The sequence below is a fragment of the Hirundo rustica genome, chromosome 7 (assembly GCF_015227805.2).
Source record: "Hirundo rustica isolate bHirRus1 chromosome 7, bHirRus1.pri.v3, whole genome shotgun sequence".
Lineage (NCBI taxonomy): Eukaryota > Metazoa > Chordata > Aves > Passeriformes > Hirundinidae > Hirundo > Hirundo rustica.
The window spans coordinates 10578160-10595649 of record NC_053456.1 but is presented as its reverse complement, the minus strand read 5'-3'; the positions used below and the strand labels follow the sequence as shown (position 1 = coordinate 10595649).

Below are 17490 nucleotides of genomic sequence, written 5' to 3'. Positions count from 1 at the left end.
GCAAGTTTTCGGTGGGTGGCAAATAAATCATTTTGCCAGCCTCTTTTGTGCTTTTAACCAAGATAAGCAGTGCTGAGACAGTAACTCTTCCTCAGCCTGTCCCCGCTTCTTCCTGAATTCACCTCCGAAGCTGCCGTGTCAGGTTCCCAGCATTCTCACACCATGGAGTCAAATTAAGGCAAAGCTTTCTCCGCCAGCTGAGCTCCCCTTGTTCTGCTGCCCCTACCACATTTTTGCTTTTTGCTTAAGAGAATGGCGTGGGGCTGTTTCGTGCTGTGGTCTCCGTGCAGATGGCTAAGTGATATGGACTGTAGCTGGTGTTTGAACAGGAGCTGGTATGAGATCAACCACCTTGGTGTTTGCTGTAGTTCTTAGGTGGGATTTGCAGTTGCTGTTCAAATGCGTTCACCCTGTTCTATAAACATGTCCTGAAAGCGTTCTGTGATGTGCTGTGGTGGCTCTCTCTGCTCTGGTGAGGTTACTTACACCTGGATGTCTTATTGCTTCTTGGCCGCAAGCGCTCTTTGACTTGTGCTATATAAAACATCCTTGTCTGGTTGAGTTCAGGCCCAGATTTGTGTCTGCTGGCTTCAGCAGTCATCCCATTAGAGGGAAACAAAGCAGCACTGAGGTTCAGAGTCTTTGGTTTATTTTCTTTTGGACAACGGTACAAAAATAGCCCCGGCCTTGTTACCCGAACACCTCAGAGTCGGCTTTTGCTGGCATGCATTGAAACGCATTTCTAGCTGTATCTTCTGATACGACTTCCCGAAGCTCGGCAAAGTCTGGCCTTTCAAGCGCCCATTCCAACAATAACAGCTCAGGAGAGCAAGCTGGCTGCTGCTGCAGACAGGAGGGAGCGGCACGGCACGGCGCGGGGATTGCGGCGCGCCGGGGCCGTGCCAGCGCCTCGTCCCAGCTGCGCCTCCAGTCTGACCTGGCCCTCACCGTGCTGGGTGGTCACCGCTGCCACTCCATCCCCGTGCACCGTCCCAGAGGGGCTGCCATCCCCTGGGGACAGGGAGGGGCTGTCGCTGAGGCCCAGCGTCGCGCTGGAGGTGCCAGAGCGTCGCTTCGCATCGCGGCAGGACCCTCGCCTGCGCCTGAAAGGTCAGCGAGCAGCTGCACCGGCTGAAAGCAGTTCAATTTACACCCAAATAATTTATTCTAAGTCTGCTTTTCTCACTCATGCATTCATTTTACTTTATAGTAATGTCAGCACTTAACAGTGAAGTAATGGCAGATCTCTGGAGAGCTTCGCGCTAGGGAGAAAGCAGCATTATCTCGGTTTTACACATCCTGCTTGTGTTGGGAACAGATGTGGTGGTGTAATTACACTGATGTGATTAAATCAGTGCAAATCCTTGCTGGGGGGACATGCTGCACCGCTGCAAAGCGGGGCTTATTATCAGTGCAGTTGAATTCAAATTACATTACTCTATTTAAGCTGTGCTAGTGTAAGCCTCCACCGAAAGTCACAAAGTCACGTGAGGAGCTGTGTTGTTTCTTTTTAAAGCAGGTAAAGATTTGGAAACTGAAATGGGTGAGGTTGTGCCTTGCCCAAGAGCGTGCTAGAAGCAACGGGCTTGACAAATGTTTATAGTACTTTTTGTAAGGAAAGAGGTGTGGGTGTGAAAGTGGGGGTGTATTATTATTTTTAATAGATTAAATTATTTGTTTAAACTATTGTGGCCATTTTGGACAAAATCCTATATCATACTAAGGCTTTACAAGTATATTAAGTAGAATGCATACAAAATTCTAGTAAATCTTTACCACACAGTTTTGGATTTTGATAACGGCTGGATGGGTCAATGAATAACTATGGTGTATACAACTTAATTGTACCTTTTTTTTTTTTTTTTGGCAGGGTGTGGGCACTGTAAGAAAATGAAGCCAGAATATGAGAAGGCTGCAGAGGTACTCCATGTAACCAGTGATGTAAGCTAATTTCCTTTATTATATCCTTCAAATAATCAGTAATAAATAACTAGAGTAATAAAAGTGTCTTTTCTCCCTACAACAAATTCAGCTGTTCTCATCCTCCCACAGGACCCTTCAAAATGTGCTTCCAAAGTACAGTCTCATCGCTAATGCATGAGCCCTGCCAAAGTCTGAGAAAGAACATTCTGTCTTGAACGAAAACAAAATCGAAAAATGTTTATGTATTCTGCTGTAGGCCTTATACATAATATGATCAAATCCAAAAATGGATTTTTCCCCCCTTACTTAAAGGCACTGAATGTGAAGAAACATAGGCTTTTATTTATGAATTAGACTTGGAAGAAAACAAAAGGGGTTGATCTCTGCTTCAAATACCCTGATTTTAATGGTTGCACCACTCCATTAGCTTCATCATAAGTGCCCCATCAGCATGGCTGGAGAAGAGAGGTCCAATAACACAAGAATTAGTGTTATTGATTCAGTCTCGTGCTGTGTATGCCACGCAGGAGGAGAAGTAGAATTGGTCTCCCCCATACTTTAAGCATCTTCTGTGGAGACATCTAGAGTTCCTTTGTTGCTGTTGGAGAGGGAGGAGATGAGAAAAACAAAGACCTGATGAGTCACACTCTACAAATGCCTGTTCTTCTGTGTGCCTAAAGGTGGTCCATGAAAAGATGCCCACAAGATAGGGAAAGATGAATTTGCCTTAAAATAAACTTATCTTTAGCAGTGCTTGTTCCTTCTGGGAGAAACAGGGATTTGTGGGAGGAAATGCAATTTCTGGGAATGGCTCTTAAGCATTATAAAGTTGATTATATAAAGAGAATCCATCAGAAATGGGAGGGGAACAGGTAAGACTGGTAACATAGTCCATAGTATTTCTGGTTTTGCATCAGTCCTCTGTGTCTTTCTGTATGTCTGTGCACAAAATCACAAAATTAATCAGGTGGGGAAGGACCACTGAAATCAAGTCCAACTCATGACCAAGCACCACCATGGCAACTAGACCATGGCACCAAGTGCCACATCCAGTCTTTCCTTAAACACCTCCAGGGCTGGTGACTCCACCACATCCCTGGGCAGCCCATTCCAATGTCTAATCACATTTTATGTGAAAAAATTCTTACTCGTGTCCAGCTGAAGCCTCCTCTGGCACCACTTAAGACTATGTCCTCTTGTCCTAGAGGCAGCCAAGGCACCTAGACCATGAGTGATTGCCCCCAAACCCACTGAGTCCTGCTGAAGGGGTGTGTGTATGTGGCTGGGATTTACAGGAGGTGATCTCTGTTTCAGAGTCCAGGTGTCCTTGCAGCAGTCGATGCTACCGTCAACAAGGCGCTGGCAGAAAGATACCACATCTCAGGGTTTCCTACATTGAAGTATTTTAAAGATGGAGAGGAGAAATACACTCTGCCACACCTCAGAACAAAGAAGAAGATCATTGAGTGGCTGCAAAAGTAAGTTTTGAAGGTTTAAAGATAGTATTTGTGTTCCTGGTTAATTATTCTTCCTGATGGCTTTGGTGAGGAACTAAACAAAGCTTCAACACTGCCTAAATCCCTTGCTAACAAAACTACACTGAATTCCAGTATTCAAACCCACAGAAACATGTATGTTAATTATGGTCTCTAATACACCAAATCCTTTATTTGCTGTGGAGTTTTTCATAGCCGCCCCGGTATTTATTTCCCAGAATAAATATTTTTCAAATATACCTTAAGCCTTTCCCCGGAGAAGGAATAGCAATGGCTCTGAAAAATAAACAGAACATTTGTTTTTCCCTCTTTATACAAAGCAGCAGATCTCGGTGGTAGTAACTGAATTTCTACAGTTGTACTTTTCTCTTTCCAACATTTCAGAGCCAGTGCCTAGAATTCCACCCACGTGGGGCTGAAGGAAAACCAGCACCTTTGAGTGCACTAAGCAACTTTCCTTGGGTGGTATGCTGAAATATGCAGAATTAAGTTTGATGTGAAAATGATGACAATAATTCTATTTCAAATTAAATCGCTGGTACAGTTCTCTCTTTAAATATGCATTATATATGCATGTATGTAAAAGTATGCATATATATATATAAAATATGCATTTTCTTTAGGTAAGCCTAATGTATTTTCTGCATTAGTCAAGAGGAAGAAAACTTGCCAGAGTTTTGTGAATATTTTAATCATTTAACTATTGCATGCTGTTGGCATGAGGAATGTAACCTTTATTTTCCACCTCTTATTTGTTGGGGGAGGAGGTTGTGTGGGTTTTCTCTTCTCTTCTCTTCTCTTCTCTTCTCTTCTCTTCTCTTCTCTTCTCTTCTCTTCTCTTCTCTTCTCTTCTCTTCTCTTCTCTTCTCTTCTCTTCTCTTCTCTTCTCTTTTCTCTCTGCTTCGAAGCAGGTGATAGATATGGTCTGGCAGTATTGCTGTAGCATGTTGAGGAGCTTTATCTGTATTTTACTTTTAGACATGGTGCTCCCTTGGCCCCCCTGCCCACGCAGGCCCCAGGCTGCTGTCTCTGTATTGCATATGAAGTCATTGTCCTCATTTCACTGCTCTGCTCATCTCTGTCGAGCACGGTGTAATTTGTAGTGAGTTAAACGCTCAGGCTGATGCTGCCTGTACATACTGGCAGGTGAATAAGCAATGAGGGACAGGGAAGTGGTGTTAATTCTTCTGGATCCTCCTGTGGCTCTTGAAGACTTTTGTCTGCAGCCTCAGCTGGTCAGCAGTACAGGTGAAGCTCAGACAACTTGTCTCCTGCTCTTGGCTCTTAGATGTTCTCCCAGGCAGAGATGCAGTAGAATAACATCCTTGTTTTCTGACCAGGGATAGAATTGACACAGCTGCACTGACTCTGATGCAGGATGTAGGGATGTATGTGGGGTGCAGGCTGGTGATAAAAGTGCAGCTTGTCGAGACCAGTCTCAGTGGGTGGTTGCAGCCACGCAGGTTTTGGCTGTGGCTCCTCTCTGGTGATTGTGCTGCCACTAAAGGTCGTTACCAGTTGCTTATTCCAGGTCAGCATGGAAAGGTTTGTGTGAGAGCAAGTCACACCTCTGTAACTGCAGTCAATGATAGCTCATAACAACTGTGTTCATGGAGGAATTCAGCTAAAGGACACACTGTGTAACTCTTCTCTTTCTCTGAAACACATCTAGGTCTTTCTCTAAAAACTGGAAAATCAGTAATGGTGGAAATACAATGAATGTTCACCAAGTGACCTTGGGAAGGACTTTAAAAATTGAGTTTTTCTCCACTTGGTTTTTATGTACCCGATACAACTTAAAATGGTGTCATTCAAAGTGTCAGGAAAGTCTGAAAAGCTAATTTATTACCAAGGCGACATATGAAGGTCTTCATACCGTGGCACCATTCTGATGATTTTATATAAGTAATCACTATTTAAGATACAGCAGGAATGAATTTAATGAGTCTGAGAGAGGTCTGTGAGCTAGTGAATAGCAGAATTTTTGTTAGAGGCACTCTAGGTGTGCGGGATTGCTCTGATCTAGCCAGTATGTGCAGTCATAATTGAAACCTGACATTCTCTACCAAAGTAAAATATTCTGGTTCATTCACCCCCAGTATTCCAAGTAGAACGATGCTGGTTTTTGCATCCTGGCTTTAATATCTGAATTCTAGAGAAGCTCATTAAATTCTTTACAGAAGTTTGCATGATAGCAATAAAGAGTACCAAAAAGATGTTTAAATGGAAGATGCTGTTCTGTATCAGTTGCCTTTTGATTCTACCTGCTTGCTGTTCTTCTCAGTTCATGCTTGTGGATGATACAGTGGTATATATCAATGTTTTTTCCACCCAGATGTTGGATGCAATGTAGGAAGTCTTTATTTGACATTTCTACTCATATGCCTGACTACAGTCACTTAAATTATATTTTTATTGAGTTCCAGAAATTACTTACATCTCTTTTGCTGTTGCCTCGTGTTGGAAATATTGAGTATGTCTTTCTACTGCACAGGCACCCTGAAGGATTTTTCACGTCAATTCCTGCATGCTAACTATGACCAGGACGATGCTGTCCCTTTATCTGCTTTCAGGAACATTTTCATTGTCTTTCTTTTCTAGTCCCGAAGCACCACCTCCACCTGAGCCTGCATGGGAAGAAAAACAGAGCAGTGTTATCCACCTTGCTGGAGAAGACTTCAGGGAGTCCTTGAAGAAGAAGAAGCACACGCTTGTCATGTTCTATGCACCATGTGAGTAAATAACCTCTCTACCAGGATGGGTTTTATAAGCCCTATATTTGCTGTTAAATCCTGAATTCATTCCCTTGCTGTCCCCAGACATTTAAGGGTAAAAAGCTGATTCTGAATATGTGTGTGGGAGCGTCCCTGGCACCATCATTTGTATCTTTGTAAATGGAAACAAAACAGTATATAATGGTTATATTACTTCATGCAGACACCAAAGCAGGCAGCAATACAGAAACAAAACAGATTTATTTTCCTCTGCTGTATTTTATGGTCCATATAACAAAATGTGATCCTTTATAGTAGCACAGTGGACATGGAGAGCCTGATTCATTAGTGCAGCACTTCAGTAGTGAAATCGATACAGTAGTGTAGGAGGAATCAGTCCATGAGGTGCAGAACAAATTTTGATGGAATAAATTTTGTCTGTAATAAATCTGCATTTAAGTCTCCCCTGGGACTAGGGGCATAGCTTCCTCCTCCCAGATTGTTTTGCATGCATCACATAATCACTTTGTTTTTGAAGCTCCTGAGAACATTTCGAGAGAAGTTTAGAATCAGCCCCTTTATAAATAAGGTGAATGAGAGGGTCCTCTTCTGTTTTCCTGTGCTGTCCCAGAGACAGGCAGACTAGGTACAAGTTCTTAACTTTTGAGGGGTTTATCAAAGGCAGAAGATAATACAGTCATTTAATATTAGGTACTATTAACATGCCTTTATGGCACCATTTTTGTAACCCCCCAGTTGCAAAAATTTTCTCCCATATCACGTGGGCAGCAATTCATGGATAACCTTCAGATAAAAAGCTACCAACTTGTTCCCATTAAATCAAAGGTATTTTCCATAAAGAGAGAAAAAAGTCCTTAATGTTTAATCAGGCAGCCCCTTATTTTGCTCTTCTGTTAGAGAATTAAACATGAATGCTTTGGGGCTCATACGAAGGGATGTGGGAGAAAGCAGAGGTGCAGTTCAGGAGGGAGATTTCTGGAAGGTTTTAGCAGAAAACAGAAGGGGATATAATCCCTTCTCCAGTCCAGTTCCCACCACCTATTGACTAAAAATTACCCATGTGCCAGGAATGTCTGATTCATGGGCCTCAGCTGGTTAAAAGCAAATTGTAATTTTCAAAAGAAATGATTGCACGTGAAATGGTAAGATTTAGGAGTCTACTGGCTCTTGAGTTCTCTTTACCCGATTAGTGACTTTCTGCCTAAGAGGGATTTATTTCACTTTTGGGTTTTAGCCGCATCTTTTTAAGACAGTGAGATTCTTGATCCTTTTTAAGACCACGTTTAAAGCGAAGACTCTATGTGTGATGAGTATGCATCTCCCAAGGCTGAAAGCATGAGGGAACTCGCCTGACGGAGTAATTTTTTTGCCGTTTGTCTTCCACCCTTACTTCAGAAGGGGAGAGTAAAGATCAGCCTGGCCCTTTCTGTATGAGCAGGCTGTAAAAGCAAGGCTTGCATGACGTAAAACTGCTGGGTCCTTTGAGGCTGCACTTCAGACACATTTTTGCACTGTTTTTGACACGGTGCTGCGTGAGACCACCTATCTAGGGGCCAGAGAGGTGTTAGCTGGAGCCCTGTGTGGCCTTCCCGTGACTCCTCAGACAGCGCTGCTGTTGTGGTGTCAGTGCCTGGGTCACGCACAGTTTCTGATTTGCCAGATTTGTTCTCTCTAAATGTGGAAGTGTCTGTGAGCAAAGCACAAAGCAGGCACACACGGGGAGTGCAATGAGCCTGCGCTTTGTTGGGTGCAGGGGAAAGTACCAGATGAGTATTTTAAATCTCCTTTTTCTATGACATAAACATTAATGCAGTAGAATTATTACAATGATTCAGATCACTAGATTTTTTTTTTAAGCTTTTGTGCAGTGATAATGTGCTTCCTGATAAATTTGGTAGATAAGCTTTTGTTTACCATCTTCTCAATCTTGAGACCTCTTAGAGCTTACATTGCCAATTAATCTTAACTTGCTTATTTTAGTGCAGAAGGAGCACTGCTAAAATTTCAAGGTCCCATTACCTCAAATAATTTTCTTTTTCTATTGAAATCCACAGCTTGGGTCAGGGGAGACTCACAGGATGCTCCTCCATTCACTTGTGACTCTGTGGCAGTATTTGTTACACGTACACATATGCTGAGATATTTTAGGATTGGGGGGGTGTGTATACATGCATATATAAAGTATGTTTATGTATAAATATTTATGCTAAGAAATGTATCTCTCATCTGTCATTAGAATTTAAAGCAGAAAGTTGAGTATTCTGACCTTTGTCAAGCTTTCAGCTAGAGTGACAAACCTTTAGGCAAAGGCCACAGATGTATATCTTAGATGCAAATTAAAATGAGATCTGGCTTTCCTGTGGCAGCTTCCAGTCCGAATTACTTAGTATGTATAGGAGAGCCGCCAATGTGCTGCTGTGCCGATAACTCAGGGCTGAGCTGAGCGGGGCTTTAATGGCACTGAGCAGTGCTTCACAGTGATTTAGCTCTGGAGAAGAGGACTGCTACAGCCGCATGGAAAAGATAGGGAACTCAATACTCCATCTCCCAGAATATGGGTGAAGCGTAAAGGTTATTCCACGTGCCTATGGAATATTTTAAGGACTGAGAATCAGAATCAAGACTCTGGAAATAACTGGGGAAAAAGGTCCGCTCCTGCGGACTTGACACCACAGAGATCTTGATTTCACATTCCCACTCCCTCCTGCTGGCATCTGTGTGTGCTGTAATGACTGACTGGGGGCAGGAGACAGGAACAGGGGCAGGTTCCCAATACTGGCTTGGGAAAAAGTGCCTGCTGCAGAAAACCCAGTGCTGCCTGTGCCACTAATGACCTGGGACCAGATCTTCCTCCAGATGTCCTTTGGGTAGGTCTGTACCATGCCACACAGGCTGGAGTGTGGGCTGGCATGTGTTAGAGCTACTCAGGGATAGGACTTGGGGCAGGCTGCTGGCATCTGTGCTGCTCAGCACCTGGCCCAGCTCTTCTCTGGACCCTTGTGCAGCTCTTGTGAAGATGTAATTGTCATCCCACTCATGCACGTTTAAGTTCAAAAATGCCTAAAATAAGAGATGGACAGTGGTACCATCTGCAGAAGGGAAGCCTGAAGCCTCAGGTGTGTGTGGGGACTGCTGTGAGGGGTTGGAGCAGTAGGTTAATGCACCAGCATTTCAGAAACTTTTGGGGAGAGTTTATGGGATTTGTGTTTGTATTTTTTCCGTCATCCAGTCCTTGGAATACTGGAGTTCATCAGCTACTTCAGGTTTACTTTTAAAACTGCTTGGCTTTGTCCGGGAATGGGGAGAGGAGACAACCAGTCTGAGTATGGTTTGGTGCGCACATGGGGCCTGGTGCGTGGATGATGAGGATTTGGGGGCTGCAGGCTGTACAGGGAAGTGAGCCAAATGGACAAGAGCAGGTAGACTGCAGTGCTGAACCAGCCAGGGTCGGGAGGGCAGTGGCTGCAGATCTGTGCTCTACACCCAGAGCTTGGGTCAACACTTGCAGCACTAAAGCAAGGTGTCCTGGACCGACCCATACATCAGTGCCTCTTCTGGGATCAGCGCCCTGACTTTTCTTTCTTCTTTCTCTTATGTCCTCCCTGTTCATGTAGCTTATCTGGATGTGTTTTATCTGCATTTTTATTTTTATGTGCTCTCTCCACTCCGTTATTTCAGATAATTGAGATTTGACTTTGACAATGCATTAAATTTTAACCTCCTACTACTGTAGCGCTGAAAACTGTGCAAAATAGAAGCGGTTGGTTGTGATTCGTTGTCAGAATCACAAAGGGTAACAAAAGTTCCAGTAAATAATGTCTTTGTGGTTGGAGATGTTTTTTCGCTGCATTACTCAAACAGATTTAAGGGGGAAAAAGGAATGAAGCTAGGTGAGACACTTCTCTGCAGTGCCCAGGGAGAGGACAAGAGGCAAAGGGCTCAAATTGAAACACAGGAAAATTTGCTTAAACATTTAGAGGAAGTGGTGGGTTTTTTTACTGTGGTTGTGGTTGAATATTTGAACAACTTGACCCAAGAGAAGCTCCATCCTTGGAGATACTCAAAACCCAGCTGGAGACAGTGCTGGGCAACCTGTTGTAGCTGACCCTGTTTTGAGCAAGGGAGTTAGATTAGATGATCTCCAGAAGTTCCTTCTAACAAAGGAATGCTATATTTCTAGGAATAGTTATACTGGAGTTTGAGATACACAGTGGGTTTTTATTTGGTTTGGGGTTTGGTTTTGTTGATTGTGGTTTGGCTTGTCTTTCCTCCTTCTCATCCAGTTCTGATTTTCTCTGAACAGGAAAGGCTCAATAATACCCCCTGCTAATTCTTGCGCAGAAAGAGAAAATGTCCACTTTCGAGTTACAAGAATGTCATTTTTTGGTTGAGATTGCTGCTTCCAAAGAGACCACAAATGAATCAACTGTGTCAGAAAGGAATTATATATAACAGATCAGTCATTAACAGGTCCAAGTGATGGATGGGGGGAGGGCACTCTGTATTTAGATCAGTCACTTTTAATGGCAGGACTCAGCACTTATCAAAATCATCCAGTTTCTACTTTTAGTGTCAAAACACGAGTTAATAAGCACTTTTAAAAAATAAAGACTTTCAGCAGCAATGGGAAAGTAGTTGGGGGAAAGTGCTCCCTTTTAATGGTTCACAAGGGGGAAAGTTGCCAGTGTTATTGACGTGCCAAATGGCCTCAATTTGTGGGACTCGACAGAGTTCACAGATTGGGTATTTTTAATAAACGCTTTGCTGGGAGCTGATTTCCGGTTCTGTGTTCAGCAGTGAAACTTTCACTTCACTGGAAATGAATTTCATCAGCTGGAAAAAGTTATTTCCTGGTGAAGCCTGACCCACAGGGGTTACCCAGAGAACACCCAGAAGTAAACCATCCTGAGGATGGGTGTTAATGAGGTATTTTGGATGGAGCAAGTGGCTGTACTGCTGCAAGAGGATGTGCAGTCAGAGACATCAGCGTCCTTGGCTCTTCACTTAAAACTTTTTTGAAGGGTTTTTCTTTCAGGGCTGGAAAAAGTGAATGAATGTGCCTAATCTGTGTTGCATCTGATAAAGTCCCAGAAGACTTTGGGGTGTTTTTGGTGCCATTAAAAGGCTCTGTGCTGATCTAAGGTGTTTGTGGAAAGTAGTACCTGGGTATTGTTCTGATGTGAAACAAAGAGAGTAAAGCAGGAATGTTGACATCATAACTGTCTGATGGGTCAACTCCTGGCCACCATTAAGAAGTAAGTGGGAAATCAGGTACGACTTTCCTCAGCAGTAAGAAATCAGACAGGAATCTAACTAAATGAGTCATGCCCATCCCTGTGTGTTTCATCAGGAAGGCATAAAATACTGAGCTAAGCAAACCTGCACTCATTTTACCCACAAAATCTGTTCAAAATATTAATTATTCTCTATCCTGGTATGCTCCTTCTCTGTGTTTTCACAATCAAAACTGCTTGGTTCCTTCCATCCAAGCTATGCAGCGAGGACTATCCAGTGCCAAGAAGCACTTGGCTGAGAGTCTTTGCCAGAGCAGGTCCCACTGTGAGCACAGAGGGTGCACGTGGTTTTTAGCTGTTCATGCTGCCAGCCAGGAGGGCAGTGTGCTCCTCCCGCCTTGGGGCCCAAGCTGCCACCAAAAAGCTGTTCTGGAGGAAGCAGTAGTGTTTCCTTTTCATCCCTCCTATTTTTTGGAGCGAGCTCGGACAAAGCTGGTTGCACCATATCTCAGCCTTTGCACAGGCAGTTTTGGGGAGTTAATGCTGTGTTTTGGTTAAGCTGCACTGCTGTAGGAAAACATGGCAAATTCTCTTGACTGTGAGGTCTCAGCCTGTGGCTGCTGGGCCTGAGATGGGCAGTCTGGGTCTCTGCTGGGTCACTCAGCAGACTTGGGTGACATAGTTCTGTGTGAAGAATGCGCAGAGGGGGGCAACATACTCGACAGCTGAGTTTATGAGTTCAGATGTGCGGAGCAAAGCAGCAGCACAGATAAATTTAGTGTCCCACGATGGCCTCAGATTGGCTCCCACCAAGAGGTTTTCCTGTCACTTGTGAGCACATCTTGTTAAGTTTTGATTAGGAGGCTGTATCAAAGAGCCTGAACAAAATGTGTGTATTTGTAAATGAAGCTTAAGCTATCAAAAAATTATTTAAAACATGCTGAACAGAAAGAATCCCTTTCAAGGCAAAAACCCTTGCAGGAAGGATTTTCTGGTTGTTGACTGAGGCAGAGGCGAGGTCTGGACCCTCTGATAATGAGGCTTTAAATCCTGTGTGGGCTGGCACTGCAGAATTTTGATATGTTAGCTCTGCCACTAGCTGCTTTCTCTCCTGCGTCAGTGGCGCTCTTGTTACGGGCGCGTTACCGAGGTGCGTTCCTGTCGGTGTAAACAGTGCTGATGCCACAGAGCCCCTCAACAGGCTTGGTTTGATAAAGGGTGAATTTGGAGAGTGGTCTGTGCAGTCAGGCTGGCAGAACTGCTCCCAGCCCCAGTGTTTGTGCCGAGGAGAATAATCAGTGCTGAGAGAAGAGTTTGAGCCGCTCTCGGCTCAGGAGTTGAGGTGCTTCCCCAGACTGTGTGTAACCGTCACAGAGTGCTCACAGCGGCTCTGGTGGAGTGGTGACATTAAACTCAAAGTTGTTGGGGTGGTCCAGCTCCTCTTGTTTTGTAACCCTAAAATGTTACAGCTGCTTGATTTGGCGTGCAGAATATTGCCTGTATATAAACAGCTCCAGCTTGTGAGAAGGGAAGAGCAGGGAGGTGCGTGCTCTTGCCCCGTGCAATTCTCTCCTCGCAGGCACAGCTATGTTGGTGCAGTGTCACTGTGGGTGCATTAAGAGATTATGAATATGCCACCCATCCTTATGCACTGTCACGAAACCCATTTCCAATAAGGCAAATGCTTTTTTTGGTGATGTGTAACGTTGTCTTGAGAGGAGCTGCCTTAAAGCATCAGTGCAGCTGAAATTCCAGTGCTGTGCTGACTGTTGCTAACTCAGCAGTGTGCCTCCTATTAGTGGTGTCCACTGGCAGGTCAGATGGCAAAATTACTTCATTTGCTCTATAACTGTGTTTGCAGTTAACCAGGGCTGATGCTGGCTTGGTTAACTGCTGCTGCCAGCTTTGTTGGCGCTGCACAGGCCAGTGACACAGTGGAAAATGCAGGTCTGCTGGAACTGGCTCTCAGGTGTGTTCTGGGAGTAACTGCTGACCTTTGAACCCTTTCTGTCCAGAGGTGACTTGCTGTACAGCTTTCCATCTCGAAGAATGCTTGTTGCCAAACGCTGAGTGGTGGCATGCCATTTGTAATTCACTGCAGTCAGTCATATCCTTGCTTTTTGCAGTGGATGAAACAGTCCAGGAATTTTGTGCCAAGTCTTTTTACTCTCGTCACTTTGCAGTTTGACCTGTTCTGATTACTTTGTTGCTGCTGTTGCAATTGTACATGTCTCATGGCTCTGATTTCCCAATAATTTGGGTTTTGTACCCAAATTTGTTTTGTCTTGTTTATATACCTCCTAGGTGTTACGAAATAAAGCATTCTGATAGCTTGGGAAAAAACTCAAAATCCACCAGCGGGCTGTGAAATAAGGAGTAGTTTGCCTGTTTTTAAGAGTAGTCAGACAGGCCTTGGTTGACCTGATGCTTAACTGAAAACCTCATAACATTTTTCAAATCAAAGGACACATCACCCTCTTTCAATTACTAATATCTCGTGTTTTAGAGATATGGTTATATTGTGGTGTCAGGTCATCAAATGAGCTTTGGGTCCAGACATGCAACAAAAAGGCCCTCCAGTTCTCTGCCTGGTAAAACAAAGTGAATTAACCTTTCAGTTACACCTCCAAATGCCTTTCTCAAATCTGCCTGTGGATTCAGTAACTCCTGTAGCCACACGAATTGCATTGGTTTAAGCAGTATACCCTTTTGCAGCTCTTATCTGTGCAGTTACTCTCTGTGGCCTGTTTTTCCTTGATTGACCAAGTAATACTCTTGTTTTAATTCTAGTTAATCGCTTGGAACTCTTGAAGTGGAAACAGGCTTTGCCTGACTCTGCGGTGTAGAAGCTCCCGGGCTGGCTTTGATAGCTGTGCAGAGTTGCTGCTTGCGCTTGCTTAGAATTGCAGTCATTTAAAAACCAATAACGGAGGGCACTATCTACCCCTGTTATTTAAACGGTGATGATTTCAAGCAGAGATGGGGAATTGGAAAGTCATTCTCTGCTCTGCACTTTGCACGCTGAGGGCTCCATCCTGCCACGTGCTGAGCCCTCCGAGGCCCCGATGGTTTCGCAGCTGAACAAATGGAGTCAGCACCTTGCAGCCCGGCTTCCTGTCAGGCAGGATTGTGAGCCCTGTGAGTCACTTAACCTCTTCCTGACTCTATTTAACCTTGGATGTAATGACAGAGGGGGATAATCGCGGCTGTCTCTCTTAGGGGCAATTTGAAGCGTAATTAATTGATATTAGTTAAAGCGTTTGAGATCACCCGTTGAGAGGTACTAAAGGAAGCCGGGGGCTGAGGGGGGAGCAGAGCCCTTTCTCCTGCTGAGGGTAGAGCACAGACACAAATGCCACGGTCTCACAAATCACTGGGCTTTCAGATCCCCTCCAAGGAGTTGGCCAGGACTTTGTTCTGAAAGTACTGACAGTTTAAGTTAGTGTATTTGATACGAAAGCAGTCTACATTAAAATGTGTCCGTGTTTAAGCTATCTACTTGGAAAAAAAAAAAAAAAACCTCATGTAAAGTATATGCACGCCGCTTTGTTACTTTATTTATCAAGATTTTATTGCGTACGAGATGCTAAAAGCACGCACGGCAGCAACACGGGTAGGGTTGTAAATCATTATGATTCCTGATGGGCAGAAGGTATGAGGCAGCGCTTTCTCAAGTCAGAGTGCCCGATCCGTGCTGCTGTAGTGCTCCAGTTGGGATGCTCAGGTTAGGCTTGGCAGGGGCTGTGGTCCTCGCCTGACCCGCAGGCAGTGCCGGCCTCCTGCAGCTCCGGCCGCTGCGAGATGGTGACACGAGCACAGCCAGACCGTGCCACTGCTGTCACAGCTCAGCGGTGCAGGTCAAGGACAGCTGTCTTCTGATCAGGTACACAGCCACTGTGCGAAAGCATCTCTTTTAGAAAACCATTTCCTTTCAGACTGAAAATCACTGGTGATGGGGAATGTGAATTTCCATCTAAATTTGACTGGCTTCAGCACGCAGCCAGCTCTGGAGCTTACTCAGCCTTTGGCAGCCAGCTTGAATAGCTTATTATAATGAAATTTAGAGACTGACTTTCCTCGATTTCTATCACTTCCTAATCTTTGGATTTAAGCTGTTGACACACTGAGCTTCCTGATTCCCTTTGCCGTGAAACACCTCTTTCAGTTCTGTTGTTTTTCTTATGGGTCTTCTGAACCCCCTCCAGTTTGAACTCGATCTGTGGGCCCAGAACTGCAAACAGCATTTCAGAGGTGCCAGGCATAGAGGCCCTCTCCACATCTGCTTCCTATTTTAATTTATATATTCAATGAAGTTCCTTTTGACAACTCCATCATTTTCTTTCAAAGTTATATTGCTATCATTGTTTGGATTTCTTTTGCTTCTAACACATTTAAAGCCCCTTATATACTTAAAACATTATCATTACCTCTGCTGACTGCAGATACTGCTTTGATGTCCATTTGCTTCCTTTATCTGTTTTGTACAAATTGTTAGCTTTTGATTTATATTCATTAAAAATCAGCTTCACCTTTCTTCTGTGTGCTGTGCTAATACAGTTTCCACTCTTCTAAGAAAACTGAATTAACCTTGTACTGTTCAGCTGTAGAGAGGTTATATTATATTACTGGGCTTTGTAGTTTCAAATTAAGCAAAGTATGAAATAACCTAACTCAAAGGATGTTTTTTCATATTTAGGCAAATAGAAACCCATGTTTTTGGAAAGAGGACTCAATTCCTTTAGGCAGTTCTGAAAATTTGCCGCAATTTTATTTTAAATGTAATGAGGTGACTGTTGTACAACAGGGTGCATTTGTTTCATGCACTACTCTCAAGACATCTTTAGAATTGCCATCTGGTCCTAATACCTTTGTACGCTGAAATTTTAAGAATCTCTTAAGTTTTACTTTTGACTCACTATCATCTCTAAACAATTAATTGGTTAGAAAATAAAAAGCCCTGTTCAATGAAAAATCCTCCATTTGAATGTAATAAAGATATGTAGGTTATTCACTAGGTTGTTCCACTGCTTTGAAATCCTCTTTGCATCTCTTCAGTATCCCATGGGATCCTGAAATTATGGAAAATGTTTTCACAGGGTATTATTATGTCCGAAAATTTATCAAATTGCTACCACATCATATCAATTTTGTGTCATTCCTACCTTACCTGGAAAATGTGTTTATATTACTTTTTCCTCAGTCTGCTTTTTGTTTAAAAAGTTAAAAAAAAAAAAAACAGTTCACAAGTTCAAGTGAGCACTTAGTTAAGTTCTTCTATTTCCCCATGTGCTATGTTGTTTTACATCATGTAACAAAGGTGTTGTGGCATCATTTTGGAAATCACATCCACTTCAACCCAGCAGTTCTTTACCTCTTCACAGTCCTCAAAGCAGTGTTTCCAGGAGAATCAAGTTCCAGGCCCTTTCTGTGCCCAAACCAATGCTGGCTCCTTGGGTCTTTCCTCAAAGATACCCTGAGAAGGTGCTGTACCTTGAGGTTGTTTCTGCTATCAGTAAATCCAGTCCATGGAAAATAAGCTGGGTTATATATTTTCCATCACTTCATCTCCCTAAAGATCCACTAGCTTTCTTTTAAATGCCTCTCTAATTAGAAGAGATTTAATCTTATTCCCTCTCCCCTCAGTGATAATGGCTCTGAGTGAAGCCTGCTTGCTTGCCTGCTTGATTTCCCTCGTCTGCTGTTCATAAGCCATTCCTGTTGAATTTTTCCCACAGAAACCATATTTCCCATGTACTGGCTCTGTCAAGAGCTACTTGGTTTTCAAAGTGAGGAACGTGATGGTGCCTGCTGTGACTGTACCACATCTACCAACTTTACAACATGAATGGTGGAGAAAAACCTTGTAGAAAATACTGGGTTTGTCTAAGTGTTTCAATTTGTAGTACCAAGGCAAAGAGAACTTCAGAACTCAGTTGCAGGTGTTTCACATGGATCCAGGGGCCTGTGATTTAAGCAGTCAGCCCTCATACCCCAGGGGAGCAGATGCCACAATGGACTGTATGGGGGGTCCTCCAGAGAGCCAAATTCTGAGCACAGAGCTGAGTGCCTGGCCAGAGCTCTACTAAAGCTGTATTGTTTGCT

General features: G+C 43.7%; 1 protein-coding gene across 1 annotated transcript in view; it reads left to right on the top strand.

Moving 5' to 3' along the window:
- Window positions 1–17490, top strand: part of PDIA5 (protein disulfide isomerase family A member 5) — a 97358-nt gene that overhangs the window by 63626 nt on the left and 16242 nt on the right. The window contains exons 12-14 of the mRNA XM_040070147.2: window positions 1871–1941; window positions 3238–3401; window positions 6021–6151. Coding sequence (XP_039926081.1) covers window positions 1871–1941; window positions 3238–3401; window positions 6021–6151 — 366 coding nt within the window. The remainder of the gene's footprint in view (window positions 1–1870; window positions 1942–3237; window positions 3402–6020; window positions 6152–17490) is intronic.